The following is a 16,203-nucleotide window of genomic DNA, read 5'->3' as shown; positions in this document are numbered from 1 at the left end:
TGTTTGATAAATAAATGGATTATCATGAAGCTCTTTTTTTTTTTTTTTTTAAAGAATGAAGGTGGTTTCTACATATTGATTTGGAAAGATTTCCAATATGATTATCAAGTGAGCAAAGTGGGGTAGTGTATGCTATCTTTTATACTAAGGGAGTGAGGAAGAGTACGAGAAAGCTTATATTTCTATTTTCTTATGTTTGCAAAAACAAACTCTGGAAGCACATACAGAAAATTATATTTTCTAAAAAAAAGGATTAACTGTGGGAAAGGTGGGGATTAGGTAGCTGAAGGACAGCACAGATTTAAAAGTTTCCCTGGACACCTTTGTATGTTTTTCTTAATATTTGAATCATGGGAAGGTATTATTTAACCCAACGATAAATGTCTGAAAGATTCAACCAGGCTCTCTGACTCCCAGCCCAGGGTTTCTCAACCACAGCACGGTTGACATCTAGGGATGGACCCTTCTATCTGGTGGGGGCCGTCCTGTGCATTGTAGGATGTTACGCAGCTCCCCTGGTCTCTACTCGCTCGATGCCATTAGCACAGCCCCCCAAGTTGTGCCAACCACATATGTGTTCAAACACTTCCAGGAGAGGCAACAGAACCAAAAAGCTAACCCAAATCTATTGATGTCCAGTTAATTCCAACTCCTGTTGTTGTTGTTAGGTGCCATCGAGTCGGTTCCAACTCATAGCAACCCTATGTACAACAGAAAGAAACACTGCCTGGTTCTGCACCATCCTCACAATCCTTGCTATGTTTGAACCCATTGTAGCCACTGTGTCAATCCATCTCATTGCGGGTCTTCATCTTTTTTTGCTTTTTTACCACCATGATATCCTTCTTCAGGGACTGATCCCTCCTGATAAAAAGTACGTGAGACAAAGTCTCACCATTCTCACTTCTAAAGAGCATTCTGGCTGTACTTCTTCCAAGACAGATTTGTTCCTTCTTTTGGCAGTTCATCATATATTCAATATTCTTCACCAACACCATGATTCAAAAGCATCAACTCTTCTTCGGTCTTCCTTATTCATTGTCCAGTTTTCTCAGGCATATGAGAGGACTGAAAATACAATGGCTTGGGTCAGGTGCACCTTAGTCCTCAAAGTGACATCTTTGCTTTTTAACACTTTAAAGAAGTCCTTTGCAGCAGATTTGTCCAATGCAATGCATTGTTTGATTTCTTGACTGCGGTTTCCATGGGTGTTGATTGTGGATCCAAGTAAAATGAAACCCTTGACGACTTCAATCTTTTTCTCTGTTTATCATGATGTTGCTTATTGGTCTAGTTGTGAGGATTTTTGTTTTCTTTATGCCAAGGTGTAATCCATACTGAAGCCTGTGGTCTTTGATCATCAGCAAGTGCTTCAAGTCCTCTTCACTTTCAGCAAGCAAGGTTGTGTCATCTGCCTGTCTCAGGTTGTTAATGAGTCTTCCTCCAATCCTGATGCCCCGTTCTTCATATAGTCCATCTTCTTGGATTATTTTCTCAGCACACAGATTGAATAAAACAAACAAACGAAAAAAAAAACCCACTGCCGTCGAGTCAATTCTGACTCATAGCAACCCTACACGGCAGAGTAGAACTGCTCCACAGGGTTTCCAAGGAGCACCTGGCAGATTCAAACTCCTGACCTTTTGGTTAGCAACCGTAGCACTTAACCACTATGCTACCAGGGTTTCCACAGATTAAATAGGTATGGTGAAAGGATACAACTCTGATGCACACCTTTCCTGATTTTAAACCACACAGTATCCCCTTGTTCTGCCTGAACAACTGTGTCTTGATTTATGTACAGGTTCCTCATAAGTATAATTAAATGTCTGGAATTGCCATTCTTCCCAATGTTATCCGTAATTCATTATGATCCACACAATCGAATGCCTTTGCATAGTCAATAAAACACAGGTAAACATCCTTCTGGTCTTCTCTGCTTTCAGCCAGGATCCATCTGACATCAGCAATGATATCCCTGGTTCCGCGACCTCTTCTGAATCTGGCCTGAACTTCTGGCAGTTCCCTGTGGATATACTGCTGCAGCCGCTTTTGAATGATCGTCAGCAAAATTTTGCTTGTGATATTAATGACATTGTTCTTGGGAATAGGCATAAATATGGATCTCTTCCAGTTGGTTGGCCAGGTAGCTGTCTTCCAAATTTCTTGGCACAGACAAGAGAGCACTTCCAGCGCTGCACCTCTTTGTTGAAACATTTCAGCTGATATTCCATCAATTCCTGAAGGCTTGTTTTCCGGTAATGCCTTCAATGCAGCTTGGACTTCTTCCTTCAGTACCATCAGTCCCTGATCATATGCTACCTCTTGAAATGGTTGAACATCGACTAATTCTTTTTGGTATAGTGACTCTGTGTATTCCTTTCATCTTCTTTTGATGTTTCCTGCATCGTTTAATATTTTCCCCATAGAATCCTTCACTATTGCAACTTGAGGCTTGAATTTTTTCCTCAGTTCTTTCAGCTTGAGAAACACCGAGCATGTTCTTCCCTTTTGGTTTTCTATCTCCAGCATTTTGCACCTGTCATTATAATACTTTACTTTGTCTTCTCGAGCCGCCCTTTGAAATCTTCTGTTCAGCTTTTACTTCATCATTTCTTCCTTTTGTTTTAGCTACTTGATGTTCAAGGGCAAGTTTCAGAGTCTTTTTCGACATCCATTTTGGTCTTTTCTTTCCTTCCTGTCTTTTTAATGACCTCTTGCTTTCTTCATGGATGATGTCCTTGATATCATTCCACAACTCATCTGTCTTCAGTCATGAGTGTTTAATGCATCAAATTTATTCTTGAGATGGTCTCTAAATTCAGGTGGGATATACTCAAGGCCGTACCTTGGCTCTCATGGACTTGTTCCAGTTTTCTTCAGTTTCAACTTGAACTTGCGTAGAAGCAAGTGATGGTCTTTTCCACAGTTGGGCTCTGGCCTTGTTTTGACTGATGATATTGAGGTTTTCCATCGTCCCTTTCCACAGATGTTGATTAGATTCCTGTGTATTCCAACTGCCGGGGTCCATGTGTATAGTCGCCATTTATGTTGGTGAAAACAAGTATTTGCAATGACAAAGTCATTAGTCTTGCAAAATTCTATCATGCAATCTCCGGCATCGTTTCTATCACCAAGGCCATATTTTCCAACTACTGATTTTTCTTTGTTTCCAACTTTTGCATTCCAATCACGAGTAATTATCAATGCATCCTGATTGCACATTTGATCAATTTCAGACAGCAGAAGCTGTTAAAAATCTTCAATTTCTTCATCTTTGGCCTTAATGGTTGGTGCGTAAATTTGAATGAGTCTTATTAACTGTTCTTCCTTGTAGGCATAGGGATATTATCCTATCACTGACAGCACTGTACTTCGGGATAGATATTGAAACATTCTTCTTGACAATGAATGCAACACCATTCCTCTTCAAGTTGTCATTCCTGGCATAGTAGACCATATGATTATCTGATTCAAAATGACCAATACCAATCCATTTCAGCTGACTAATGCCTAGGATATCACTCTTTTTGCATTCCACTTTTTTGATGATTTCTGATTTTCCTAGACTCATACTTTTGTACATTCCACATTCCAATTATTAATGGATGTTTGCAGCTGTTTCTTCTAATTTTGAGTCTGCCACATCAGCAAATGAAGGTCCTGAAAGCTTGACTCCATCCACATTATTAAGGTCAACTCTACCTTGAGGAGGCAGCTCTTCCCTAATCGTCTTTCAAGTGCCCTCCAACCTAGGAGTGCTCATCTACCAGCACTGTATCAGGCAGTGTTCTGCTGCTATTTGTAAGGCTTTCACTGGCTAATTCTTTTCTGAAGTAGACTGCCGGATCCTTCTTCCTAGTCTGTCTTAGTCTGGAAGCTCAGCTGAAACCTGTCCACCATGGGTGACCCTGCTGGTATCTGAACACCGGTGGCATAGCTTCCAGCATTACAGCAACACTCAAGCCCCCACAGTACAACAAACTGACAGATATGTGGGGGAAACATTATATTGCAAGTATCATATTCAGGGGAGAAAGGCTGAGACGTTTTCCCTTAAGTTCAGAAACAAGACAAGGATGCCTGCTCCCACAGTTGTTATTCTATATTGTACTGGAAATCTTAGCCAGAGCAATAAACATAAAAAAGAAACAAAAGGGATCCAAATAGAAAAGGAACTAGTAAATCCTTTCCTATTCTCAGATGACATTATGTTATATATAGAAAATCTTCAAGAGTTCACAAGAAAGTTTCTAGATGTAATAGAATTCAGCAAAGTTGCAGTGTACAAGGTCAACACACAAAAACCAAGTGGGCTCTATACAACAGCAATGAACAATGTGAAAAGGAAATCAAGAAAACAATTCCATTTACAACAGCATTTAAAAGAATAAAATATCTAAGAATTTGACCAGTGATGTGAAAGGCTTATACAAGGAAAATTATAAAACACTGATGAAAGAGATTATAGAAAACCTTAATAAATGGAAAGGCACTCCATGTTCATGGATTGGAAGATTTAATATTGTTAAGATGGCAATACTACTCAAAGCAATCTATAGATTCAATGCAATCTGTTCAAAATTCCAACAGCCTTTTTTAAAGAAATGGGAAAAAAATCTTCAATTTTATAAGGAATGGCAAGAATCCCTGAAATTTTTTTTAAATAATTTTTATTGAGCTTTAAGTGAACATTTACAAATCAAGTCAGTCTGTCACATATAAGCTTATATACACCTTACTCCATACTCCCATTTACTCTCCCCCTAATGAGTCAGCCCTTCCAGTCTCTCCTTTCGTGTCAATTTTGCCAGTTTCTAACCCTCTCTACCCTCCTATCTCCCCTCCAGACAGGAGATGCCAACACAGTCTCAAGTGTCCACCTGATATAAGTAGCTCACTCTTCATCAGCATCTCTCTCCAACCCATTGTCCAGTCCGAAGCCCTGAAATTTTGAGGATCAAAGAAGGGTGATTCACATTTGATTTCAAAATGTACTCTACAACAGTCAAAACAGTCTGGTACTGGTACAATAACAGACACAGAACAACAGATAAGACAATTTGGGAGAAAATGTTAATGAACCATATATTTGATATGGGTCTAGTATCCAAAATATATGTAAAACTTCCGTAAGTTAACAAAAAAAGATAAATAACCTAATCAAAAAAATGGACAAAGGATTTGAACAGACATTTCACAAATGAGAATATTCAATGATCGACAAGCACATGAAAAGAAGTGCAAATCAAAACCACAAAGAGATACGACTCCACTTCTACTAGGTTGGCTAAGATAAAAAGGAAAACAACTAATATTGGTGAGGATGTGGGAAAATATGAACATTTATCCAGTGCTGGTGGGATGCAAAATGGTATAGCTGCTGTGGGAAACAGTTTGGCAGTTCCTCAAAAAGTTAAACACAGAACTACCACATAACCCAGCTATTCCACTCCTAGGTATATACCTAAGAGACTTGAAAAGCAGTAACGCAGACATGCATACACCACTGATCACTGCAGCACCATTCAAAATAGCAAAAAGGTGAGAACAACCTAAATGTCCATCAATAGACGAATGGATAAACAAAGTGTGGTGTATACATACAATGGAATACTATTCAGCCAGAAAGAGAAAACCTGATACATGCTGCAACACTGATGGACCTTGAAAACATTATGCTGAGTGAAATAAGTCAATCACAAAAGGAAAATATTATATGATCTCACTTATGGGAAATAACAAGAATAGGCAAATACATTGAGACCAAAGTTTATTATTGGTTACCCGGGGCAGGAGGGACAGGGCAAAGAGGAGTTATTATTTAGGAAGCAGTGAGTTTCTGTTTATGGTGATGGGAAATTTATCAACGATTATGGTTAATGTTTGCACAACATGATTCATGTAATTTATAGTACTAAATGGTACATCTGAAAAAATGACGAATTGGCATATGTTGTGTCATATATATATTTAAACAATAAAAACAGAAAAGCCAACCTCAAAAAAGAAAACAAAACAAAAACAAAGGGAGATACCACTTTGTCTCCACTAAGAGGCTAGGATTATAAAAATGGAAAAACAAGAACAGTTGGTCAGTATGTGGAGAAACTGGAGCTCTTGTCTATTGCTAGCGAAAATGCAAAACAGTAAAGGCACCAAGGAAAAGTTAGGTGGTTGTAAAAATGGCACGGGGGTGGCATCCGATCTGCTCTAGCTTCACAAGGGGGAGAGAGAATCACCATCACCATCAGCCTAAAGCTTATTTCTATGAAGCATAGGTCAGACATATCTCCTGTCTCCAACCTTTTTACCAATTCTGACACCAGCCGCCATCCCATGGCACTCTCTCCTTCTCTGCTGGGTTCATTAATTCATTCCAGTGGCCACACAGAACTTACAGACAGTACTCATGATTATGGGGTTTATTAGGGAGGTATTAGGTCACAATGCAGGATCAGAAATGATTCAGGATAACAGTTCTTCAATCAGAACAGCTTTTTCTCAGCCATGCCGGCAAGCAGGCCTCTCTCTAGCCCTTGGCCCCTTGGCCCAGCCTCTGCCCTGCTCAGAAAAGTGTTACAAAGCTCTTTAGCAATGTCAGTAAGTGCCAGAAGCACCCCATTCTGCTGGAAGGTTCCTGCCCGAAAGCACTCAGGTCGCTAACTGAGTTGGGGAGCCTAGCTCCACCAAGTGCCTGAAGGCACCCAACCCCACCAGCTAGCCTTCTGCCCGAAGCTCAGCTCTCTCGCTCCGTGGGTCAGTGAGCCTAGCTCCACCAAGTACCCAGTGGCACCCCACTCTGCCAGCAAGCCAGCCTCCTACATGAAGGTGCTCAGCTCTCACTCCGTAGGCTGGGGAGCTCACTGCACCATCTCCTGCTGGTCTCCTGGTTCTACTCCCCCTGCTGCTGCCATTTCCCTGCTGCTGTTCCTCACCGTCTTCAGTGTTACAGCTGTCTCCTGGGTCTAGCAGGGTCTCAGCTCAGGGGTCCAGGGTCCAAAGGACGTGCTCTGCTCGTCTTTTTTTCTTGGTGGTAGTCAGGTCCCCCTCTGCTCTGGGATTGGCTTTCTTTTAAGCCTAGCGGGATGGCAAAATGACCAATCCCCTCATTAGGGTTCCAGATGCCTTATGTTCATGGTCCCACCCCCACAGGTTTCCATGCACCTTATTTGCGTTAGCAGGAAGCCGCTCAATCCCCTTGGAGGGCCACAAGCACCTTATTTGCATAGTTCCACCCAATCATTGTGTGGGAGTCACAAAGACTATGAATAGAAGGGGAATATTACGTAATTCACTGCACAGCAGGCTTACCTGAAAAAGTTAAGCGTAGATGTATCACATGACCCAGCAATTACACTACTAGGTATACACTCAGGAGACTTGAAAGAAACCATGCAAATGGACACATGTATACCAATGTTCACTGCAACACTGTTCACAATAGCAAAAAGGTGGGAACAACCTAAATGTCCATCAATGAATGAATGAACAAAATGTACATACATAAAATGGGACACTACTCAGCCATAAAGAGAAATGATGTCCTTGTACATTATTAACATGGATGAACCTTAGAAAACATTCTGCTCGGTGAGATAAGTCAATCACAAAAGGACAAAAATTGTATAATCTCACTCATATGAAATACCTAGAATAGGCAAAGTATAGAGATCAACGTTCAGTAACGGTTACCAGGGGTCACAATAAGGGGGAAAGGGAACATCACTGTTTATAATGCATTGAGATTTTGTTTATGGTGATGGAAATTTGGCAATGGATATGGTCATGTTTGCACAACAGGATTGATATAATTTGTGTCACTGAACTGTACTGGTGAAAATGTTGAATTGGCAAACATTGTGTTATATATGGTTTCATAACAATAAAAACAATAAAAAGGCAACATCAAAATCTTGTTTGGATCCTAGCTTTAAAAAACCCAACAACTATAACAGATATTTTTGGACAACTGGGTTTTTTTTTTTCTTTTGTGGGACAATGGAGATTCTTTTTGTTTACTGGTTTTTGACTATTGAATGTTTCACTGTAATCATGTATTTATATAAATGGACAAATGAGGCGATATCCTAACAGTTGGTGAGTCTAGGTCATGTGTTATGGATGCTCCTTTTACTGGAAGTACAGATTTTCTTGGGCTAAGAAATTAAAAAAATATATATGGAAGAAATTCCATCTAGGAGAACTCAATTTGTTTATGGTAAATTCAATTTCAATTAATGCTAGTAAAATAAATGAGCCCACAAGGTCTTTCTTCTTAGAGGCTCCCAGATTATAAAGCTATGTAGGAATGGTGTTGCATTCATCATCAAAAAGAATGTTTCAAGATGTATCCTGAAGTACAACGCTGTCAGTGATAGGATAATATCCATACGCCTACAAGGAAGACCCGTTAACACGACTGTTATTCAAATTTATGCACCAACCACCAGGGCCAAAGATGAAGAAACAGAAGATTTTTATCAGAGGCTGCAGTCTGAAATTGATCAAACACACAATCAAGATGCATTGATAATTACTGGTGATTGGAATGCGAAAGCTGGAAACAAAGAAGGATCAGTACTTGGAAAATATGGCCTTGGTGATAGAAACAATGCCGGAGATCGAATGACAGAATTTTGCAAGACCAACGACTTCTTCATTGCAAATACCTTCTTTCACCAACATAAACGGCGACTATACACATGGACTTTGCCAGATGGAACACACAGAAATCAAATTGACTACATCTGTGGAAAGACAATGGAAAAGCTCAATATCATCAGTCAGAACAAGGTCAGGGGCTGACTGTGGAACAGACCATCAATTCTTCATATGCAAGTTAAAGCGGAAACTGAAGAAAATCAGAGCAAGTCCACGACAGCCAAAATATGACCTTGAGTATATCCCACCTGAATTTAGAGACCATGTGAAGAACAGATTTGATGCATTGAACACTAGTGACCGAAGACAAGTTGTGGAATGACATCAAGGACATCATCCATGAAGAAAGCAAGAGGTCATTGAAAAGACAGGGAAGAAAGAAAAGACCAAGATGGATGTCAGAGGAGACTCTGAAACTTGCTCTTGAATGTCGAGCAGCTAAAGCAAAAGGAAGAATTGATGAAGTAAAAGAACTGAATGGAAGATTTCAAAAGGCGTCTCGAGAAGACAAAGTAAAGTATTATAATGACACGTGCAAAGAGCCAGAGATGGAAAGCCAAAAGAGAAGAACACGCTCAGTGTTTCTCAAGCTGAAAGAACTGAAGAAAAAATTCAAGCCTCGAGTTGCAATAGTGAAGGATTCCATGGGGAAAATATTAAACGACACAGGAAACATCAAAAGGAGATGGAAGGAATGGAAGGAATACACAGAGTTATTACACCAGAAGGAATTAGTCGATGTTCAACCATTTCAAGAGGTGGCATATGATCAGGAACCGATGGTACTGAAGGAAGAAGTCCAAGCCGCTCTGAAGGCACTGGCGAAAAACAAGGCTCCAGGAATTGATGGAATATCAATTGAGATGGTTCAACAAACAGAAGCAGTGCTGGAGGTGGCCACTCGTCTATGCCAGGAAATATGGAAGACAGCTTCCTGGCCAACTGACTGGAAGAGACCAATATTTATGCCTATTCCCAAGAAAGGTGATCCAACTGAATGTGGAAATTATAGGACAATATCATTAATATCACCGTAAACCCATTAACCCATTGCATTAATATCACAGGCAAGCAAAATTATCGACAGGGAACTGCCAGAAATTCAGGCCAGTTTCAGAAGAGGACGTGGAACCAGGGATATCATTGCTGATGTCAGATGGATCCAGGCTGAAAGCAGAGAATACCAGAAGGATGTTTACCTGTGTTTTATTGACTATGCCAAGGCATTCAACTGTGTGGATCATAACGAATTATGGATAACACTGTGAAGGATGGGAATTCCAGAGCACTTAATTCTGCTCCTGACAAACCTGTACATAGATCAAGAGGCAGTTCTGCAGACAGAGCAAGAGGAGGCTGAGTGGTTTAAAGTCAGGAAAGGTGTGAGTTAGGGTTTTATACTTTCACCATACCTATTCAATCTGTGTGCTGAGCAAATAATCCAAGAAGCTGGATTATATGAGGAAGAAGGGGCATGGGGATTGGAGGAAGACTCATTAACAACCTGCGTTATGCAGATGACACAACCTTGCTTGCTGAAAGTGAAGAGGACTTGAAGCACTTACTAATGAAGATCAAAGACCACAGTCTTCAGTATGGATTACACCTCAGCATAAAGAAAACAAAAATCCTCACAACTGGACCAATGAGGAACATCATGATAAACGGAGAAAAGACTGAAGTTGTCAAGGATTTCATTTTACTTGGATCCACAATCAACAGCCATGGAAGCAGCAGTCAAGAAATCAAAAGACACATTGCATTGGGTAAATCTGCTGCAAAGGACCTCTTCAAAGTGTTGAAGAACAAAGATGTCACCTTGAAGACTAAGGTGCACCTGACCCAAGCCATGGTATTTTCAATCGCACCATATGCATGTGAAAGCTGGACAATGAATAAGGAAGACCAAAGAAGAGTTGATTCCTTTGAATTGTGGTGTTGGCGAAGAACGTTGAACATACCACGGACTGCCACAAGAACGAACAAATCTGTCTTAGAAGAAGTACAACCAGAATGCTCCTTAGAAGTAAGCATGGCAAGACTGCGTCTTACATACTTTGGACATGTTGTTAGGAGGGATCAGTCCCTGGAGGACATCACACTTGGCAGAGTACAGGGTCAGCAGAAAGGAGGAAGGCCCTCAACGAGGTGGACTGACACAGTGGCTGCAACAATGAGCTCCAGTATAACAACGACTTTAAGGATGGCACAGGACTGGGCAGTGTTTCGTTCTGTTTTGCATAGGGTCGCTATGGGTCGGAACTGACTCGACGGCACCTAACAACAACAGGATGATCAGGGCTCTTGAACTGGGCTGAGGTAGAGATGACTTGAGAACAGCGATGAGTAGAGCTTTTCTTCATGGTAAATTTGTATTTATCTTCATTTATACACTTCATTTATACACTTTTGTTTCTTTTTATACACTTATGGACTTATTTACATTACATACACAGGCTCAAACATAGAAACAAAGCAACAATTCTGAGGATGGCACAGGACTGGGAAGTGTTTCGTTCTGTTGTACACAGGATCGCTATGAATAGGAATCGCCTCAACAGCACCTACAACACCACCAAACCAAAAACCAAACCCAGTGCTGTCGAGTCAATTCTGACTCATAGCGACCTTATAGGACAGAGTAGAACTGCCCCATAGAGTTTCCAAGGAGCACCTGGTGGATTCGAACTGCCAACCCTTTGGTTAGCAGCCGTAGCACTTAACCACTTCGCCACCAGGGTTTCCTACAACAACACAGAGGCTTCCTAATAAGCTGAAAAAGTTTATCTTTCCACCTCGATATAATTTATCGAACTTCAATAAACAGTAACTAAAGCCAGAGAGATTACACCCAGTTTTGACTGGAACACTCTAGAATCACCAGGTGCAAGAAGACAGGATGAGATTGGGGCCAGAGCCTCCTTGACACAAAAGGCAGAGACGGCTTTTCCTCCTGGAGAAAGGACACAAATGTTGCTTTGAAGGCTTTGGGGATGTCACCCAGCAGATAAAAAAGCGCTGTCTGCCCTTCTCAACACACCTTCTCTTGGAGACCCAAGCCTAAGACAGCTACCCTGATCCCAGCACGTTGCAATGAGCTGCAGGCTGGGTGGGTGTGGGCAAGAGTTGAGCCCTTGGAGGAGAGCCCACAGCTCCAGAGCACCTACTGAGGTTGGAGTAACCAGGAACTGGCTAAGGACCAGCGAACTGTGACTCTGCATCACCACTCTTGGACCTTCCCTGTCCTCTTGCATGATGACATGTTGACTCTGTCCGCTACATAGAGGACATGAGATTGGAGGGACTGAGTGGTAAGAGGGCTGACTACCAACTGATTCGCTAGCTCGGATGTGCACATCTACTTCTGGGTTCCACACCAGGACAGAGTATGGTCAGGACCTCAGGAATTGTGGTGATGAGGAGCAACGGCCACTTCCTGGGGCTGGGAGCTGAAGAGAATTATTTTCCTTCTGCAAAGGACTTGGGTGGGGCCTAGGCTCTGACAAGGATGGCAGTGGTAGTGGTAGCATAGCCAGGAACCCTATACACAGGAGCCTGTGGTCACTCAGCAAACGTGAGGCTGCCTGTCAGATGAGCCACCTGAATGTCCTTCCCTGGCACCAGTACCAAACAGTAGTGTGGTAGCTTCCTTCAGAAAGCAGCCACTCGAGATCTCAGAAGCAACCATAATTACATGTTGCTGGAGAGAATATGAAATGGCACAGACCCTTTAAAAAACAGATTGGCAGTTTCTTATAAAGTTAAACATACACCTACCATATGACAGCAATCCCACTCCCAGGTATATATGCGAGAAAAATGAAAACTTTATGTTCACATAAAAACCTGTTCAGAACAGTTTATTTCAGCTTTATTAATAAAAGCTGGAAACACAACTGTCCTCCAGTGGTGAATACACAAACTCTGGTATGTCTACACAACAGAAAACTACAAAAAAATAAATAAATAAAAGGAACAAACTATTGATACACTCACCAATAAGAATGACTCTCAAAGAATACAAAATTTACATAGTGAATATGTATAGGGGCAGTTGCAAGGGGTTCCCAGAAAGGGGGTGGTCTGACTAACAAAGGGCAGCATGAGGAAGGCTTTGGAAGGAAGAACATTACTGTTCTGTATCACTGTGCTACAGACTACCAGACTTAATGCATTTTTCACCTCTTATAACTATACATTTCAAAAGTGAACTACTGTTTTCAAATTTTAAAAAATAAGGCTAAAGATCTTATAAGCAATGAACAATGAATGTGAAAATTAGGGAGATGCAAAATGAGAAATTAATCACAATCTCACCTTTGGAGGAGAACCCTTATTAATGTTCTAGGATGGACTGTCTCTACAAGCCGGTTTATAGGCATTTATAAAACATAAAACATTTCTGTGTAAATGTTTACAAACTGTCACCATGTACATACTATTTTACACCCTATTTTTCACACAATATTAAGCTAAGAGTACCTCTCCTATGGTTCAAACTTTCCTGGAAATAAAAATTCATTTAGTGGCAGTTCAATATTCTAATGTGTGTGCAAGGACTGACCAAATTCCCTGACCGGTGGACAATGATTCTCATGGTACCCACTGTCTATCACTACTATCAACAGGCGCCATAATGGTACCCAGGGATTTCCATGGGATAATTCTATAAGAAGAGGTGCTGGGTCAAGGGAAGGTCTAATTTGAAAGCTGCTACTACCTGCAGTCACCATTTCCCAGGCCCCTTACATGAGGAGTCAGTGAGGCAGCTCCCAGTTCAGCATGGTGCAGAGTGCTGCTGGATAAACCTCCAGGACTAACAGTCCCTCATATGTCCCCACTAATACAGGGGCCCTAGCTGGACCAGGCCTGCAGTGGGTGTGTACACCAGGTGGAGCAGCAGCCACTATTCCAGCTCAGCCCAGCAACTGCAGCTTCACATCCTAGCCCAGCGTACACTCTTGGATTGTCAGAATTACCAAAACCAGGACTGAGTCAATAAGAATAGGCTCTGTGCATGTACATAATGGAAACTCCACTGCAGCTATGTCAGGTTGGGCTCTGTGGGAGCACACCATCGCCTTCAGCCCTCAGAGGGATCCATCCTTCCACGTAAACCCTGCTTTTCATACCACCACTTGAAAGAGTGGCACCTCCGCGGGTTAATTTTTGGTTAAAACTTTCTGCGCAATTCCTTTGTCAGTAAACCAGGGATCATGATAGTAGCAGGGAGAATAAATGAGATGTAGTAGGAAACCCTGGTGGTGCAGTGGTTAAGAGCTATGGCTGCTAACCAAAAGGCCAGCAGTTTGAATCCACCAGGCACTCCTTGGAAGCCATATAGGGCAGTTCTACTCTGACCTACCGGGCTGCTATGACTTGGAATCAACTTGAAGGCAAGAGGTTTTTTTGTTTTTTTTTTTTTTTAATAGAAAACATGTCCACTACAACACTAAACATACAGTATAATCCTGATTCTGTTAAAAATATCGGTTTTCATAAGAGGAAAGGTGCAAGGAAATAAAATACCAAGGTAAGATATCTTGTAAAAAGATAAGGGCTGAAGCCTATTGAACATCACTTAAATATACATCGTGTCTAATACCCTTACTCGTATGTGTTCCAAAGGATGAGGGACATCTGAAAACTTCATAAAGGCTCCACTGTTAGTATGTTTACAGAGGAAGGAACAATAACTAGACTTTTCCATATTCCTTACATTCATAAAAGCCCTCTCTCCACTGTGAGTTCTTAGACATGAAGCGAGGGGTAAAGAATGACTTGAGTCACACAACCTTACATTCATAAGGTATCTCTGCAATGTGAGTTCTGTATGTTTAGTGAGCTTTGAGGGCTGACTAAAGGCTTTACCACATTACTTGCCCTCAAAAGGCCTCTCTCCACTGTGGGTTGTTACATGGTTAGTGAGGTGTGCCAACTTACTAAATGCTTTCCCATATTCCTGATATTCATAAGGCTTCTCTCTACTGTGAGTTCTTATATGTGTAGTGAGGGATGAGGGCTGACCAAAGGCCTTCCCACATTTCTGACATTCATAAGGCTTCTCTCCTCTGTGAGTTCTTATATGGTTAGTGAGGGATGAGGAATGACTAAAGGCTTTCCCACATTCCTGACATTCATAAGGTTTCTCTCCACTGTGAGTTCTTATATGGCTAGTGAGGGATGAGGACTGACTAAAGGCTTTCCCACAATGCTTACATTCATAAGACTTCTCTCCACTGTGTGTTTTTTTATGGCTAGTGAGGGAAAAGGAATAACGAAAGACTTTCCCACATTCTTTACATTCGTAAGGCTTCTCTCCAGTGTGAATTCTTAAATGTTTAGTGAGGGATGTGGAACAGGTAAAGACTTTCTCACATTCTTTACATTCATAAGGCTTATCTCCAGTGTGAATTCTTATATGTTTAATGAGGTTTGAGGATCGACTAAAGGCTCTTCCACATTCCTTACATTCATAAGGCTTCTCTCCACTGTGAGTTCTTGTATGTACAGTGAGGGATGCAGAACGATTAAAGGTTTTCCCACATTCCTTACATTCAAATGGCCTCTCTCCACTGTGGGTTCTTACATGTTTAGTGAGGGATGAGGACTGACTGAAGGATTTCCCACATTCCCTACATTCATAAGGCTTCTCTCCACTGTGAATTCTTATATGTCTAGTGAGGTGTGAGGACTGACTAAAGACTTTCTCACACTGCTTACATTCATATGACTTTTTTCCACTGTGAGCTCTTATTTGATCAGTGAGTTTTGGGGACTGACTGAAAGATTTCCCAAATTCTGTATGTTCAAAAGGTTTTTCTCCAGTGTGATTTCTTATGTGTTCAGTGAGTGATGCAGCACAACTAAAAGCTTTCAGACATTCTTTACATTCGTAAGACCACTCTCCACTATGAATTTTTTGACGTAAAATGATGGCTGAGGGATGAGTACAGGTTTTCCGATACTTCTTACGATTATGCTTATGACCTCTCACATGTGTCCTAAAGGATGAGAAACTCCAGCGATCTTCCCCACATTCATTATATTCATAGGGTTTCTTTCCAGTGAGTGTTGTCCCATGATTCTTAGGAGTTGAGATACAAATGAAACCCTTTCCACATTCTTCACAAGGTTTCTCATCATTAAGAGTTCTCACAGGATTGCGTAGGTAAGAGGGACAACTGCAGGCTTCTCCACATTCCTTACATTGACAGGCACTGCATCCATTGTGAAATTTGACATGATGTTTAAGTGAAGAACGATCTGTGAAGGCTTTTTCATACTCATGGCATTCAAAAGGATTTAATTCGGGAGTTGTTTTGAGGATACTAAGAGCTGTAATCTGGCTCGTTTTTCCACACTGACTGACTTTGTTACTTTCACAAAGGTTCTCTACTGCATGCCGTCTGTTAAAGAAAAGGGCAACATGTTGTTGGGAATAAATTTGCTGCCATTTCACCATTACAAACACAGTGAATGTGTATATTACTGCCCTGAGTTGCCTCATTTCCTAGGTTAAATTATCTAGTAGAGATG

General features: G+C 41.2%; 1 protein-coding gene across 5 annotated transcripts in view; it reads right to left on the bottom strand.

Annotated features, from left to right (window-relative positions):
- Positions 1–5,612: 5,612 nt before the first annotated feature.
- LOC100665551 (zinc finger protein OZF-like) overlaps positions 5,613–16,203 on the bottom strand; it is a 41,300-nt gene continuing 30,709 nt past the window's right edge. For all 5 annotated transcript variants that reach the window (XM_023540438.2, XM_023540439.2, XM_064280425.1 and 2 more), the window contains one exon: positions 5,613–16,073. In XM_023540438.2, the coding sequence (XP_023396206.1) occupies positions 14,540–16,073 (1,534 nt within the window). In that variant the 3' untranslated portion in view covers positions 5,613–14,539. The remainder of the gene's footprint in view (positions 16,074–16,203) is intronic.

The sequence above is a fragment of the Loxodonta africana genome, chromosome 3, assembly GCF_030014295.1.
Source record: "Loxodonta africana isolate mLoxAfr1 chromosome 3, mLoxAfr1.hap2, whole genome shotgun sequence".
NCBI classification, from domain to species: Eukaryota; Metazoa; Chordata; class Mammalia; order Proboscidea; family Elephantidae; genus Loxodonta; species Loxodonta africana.
Note: the sequence above shows the minus strand (reverse complement) of the source record. Positions and strands in the feature narration are given on the sequence as shown.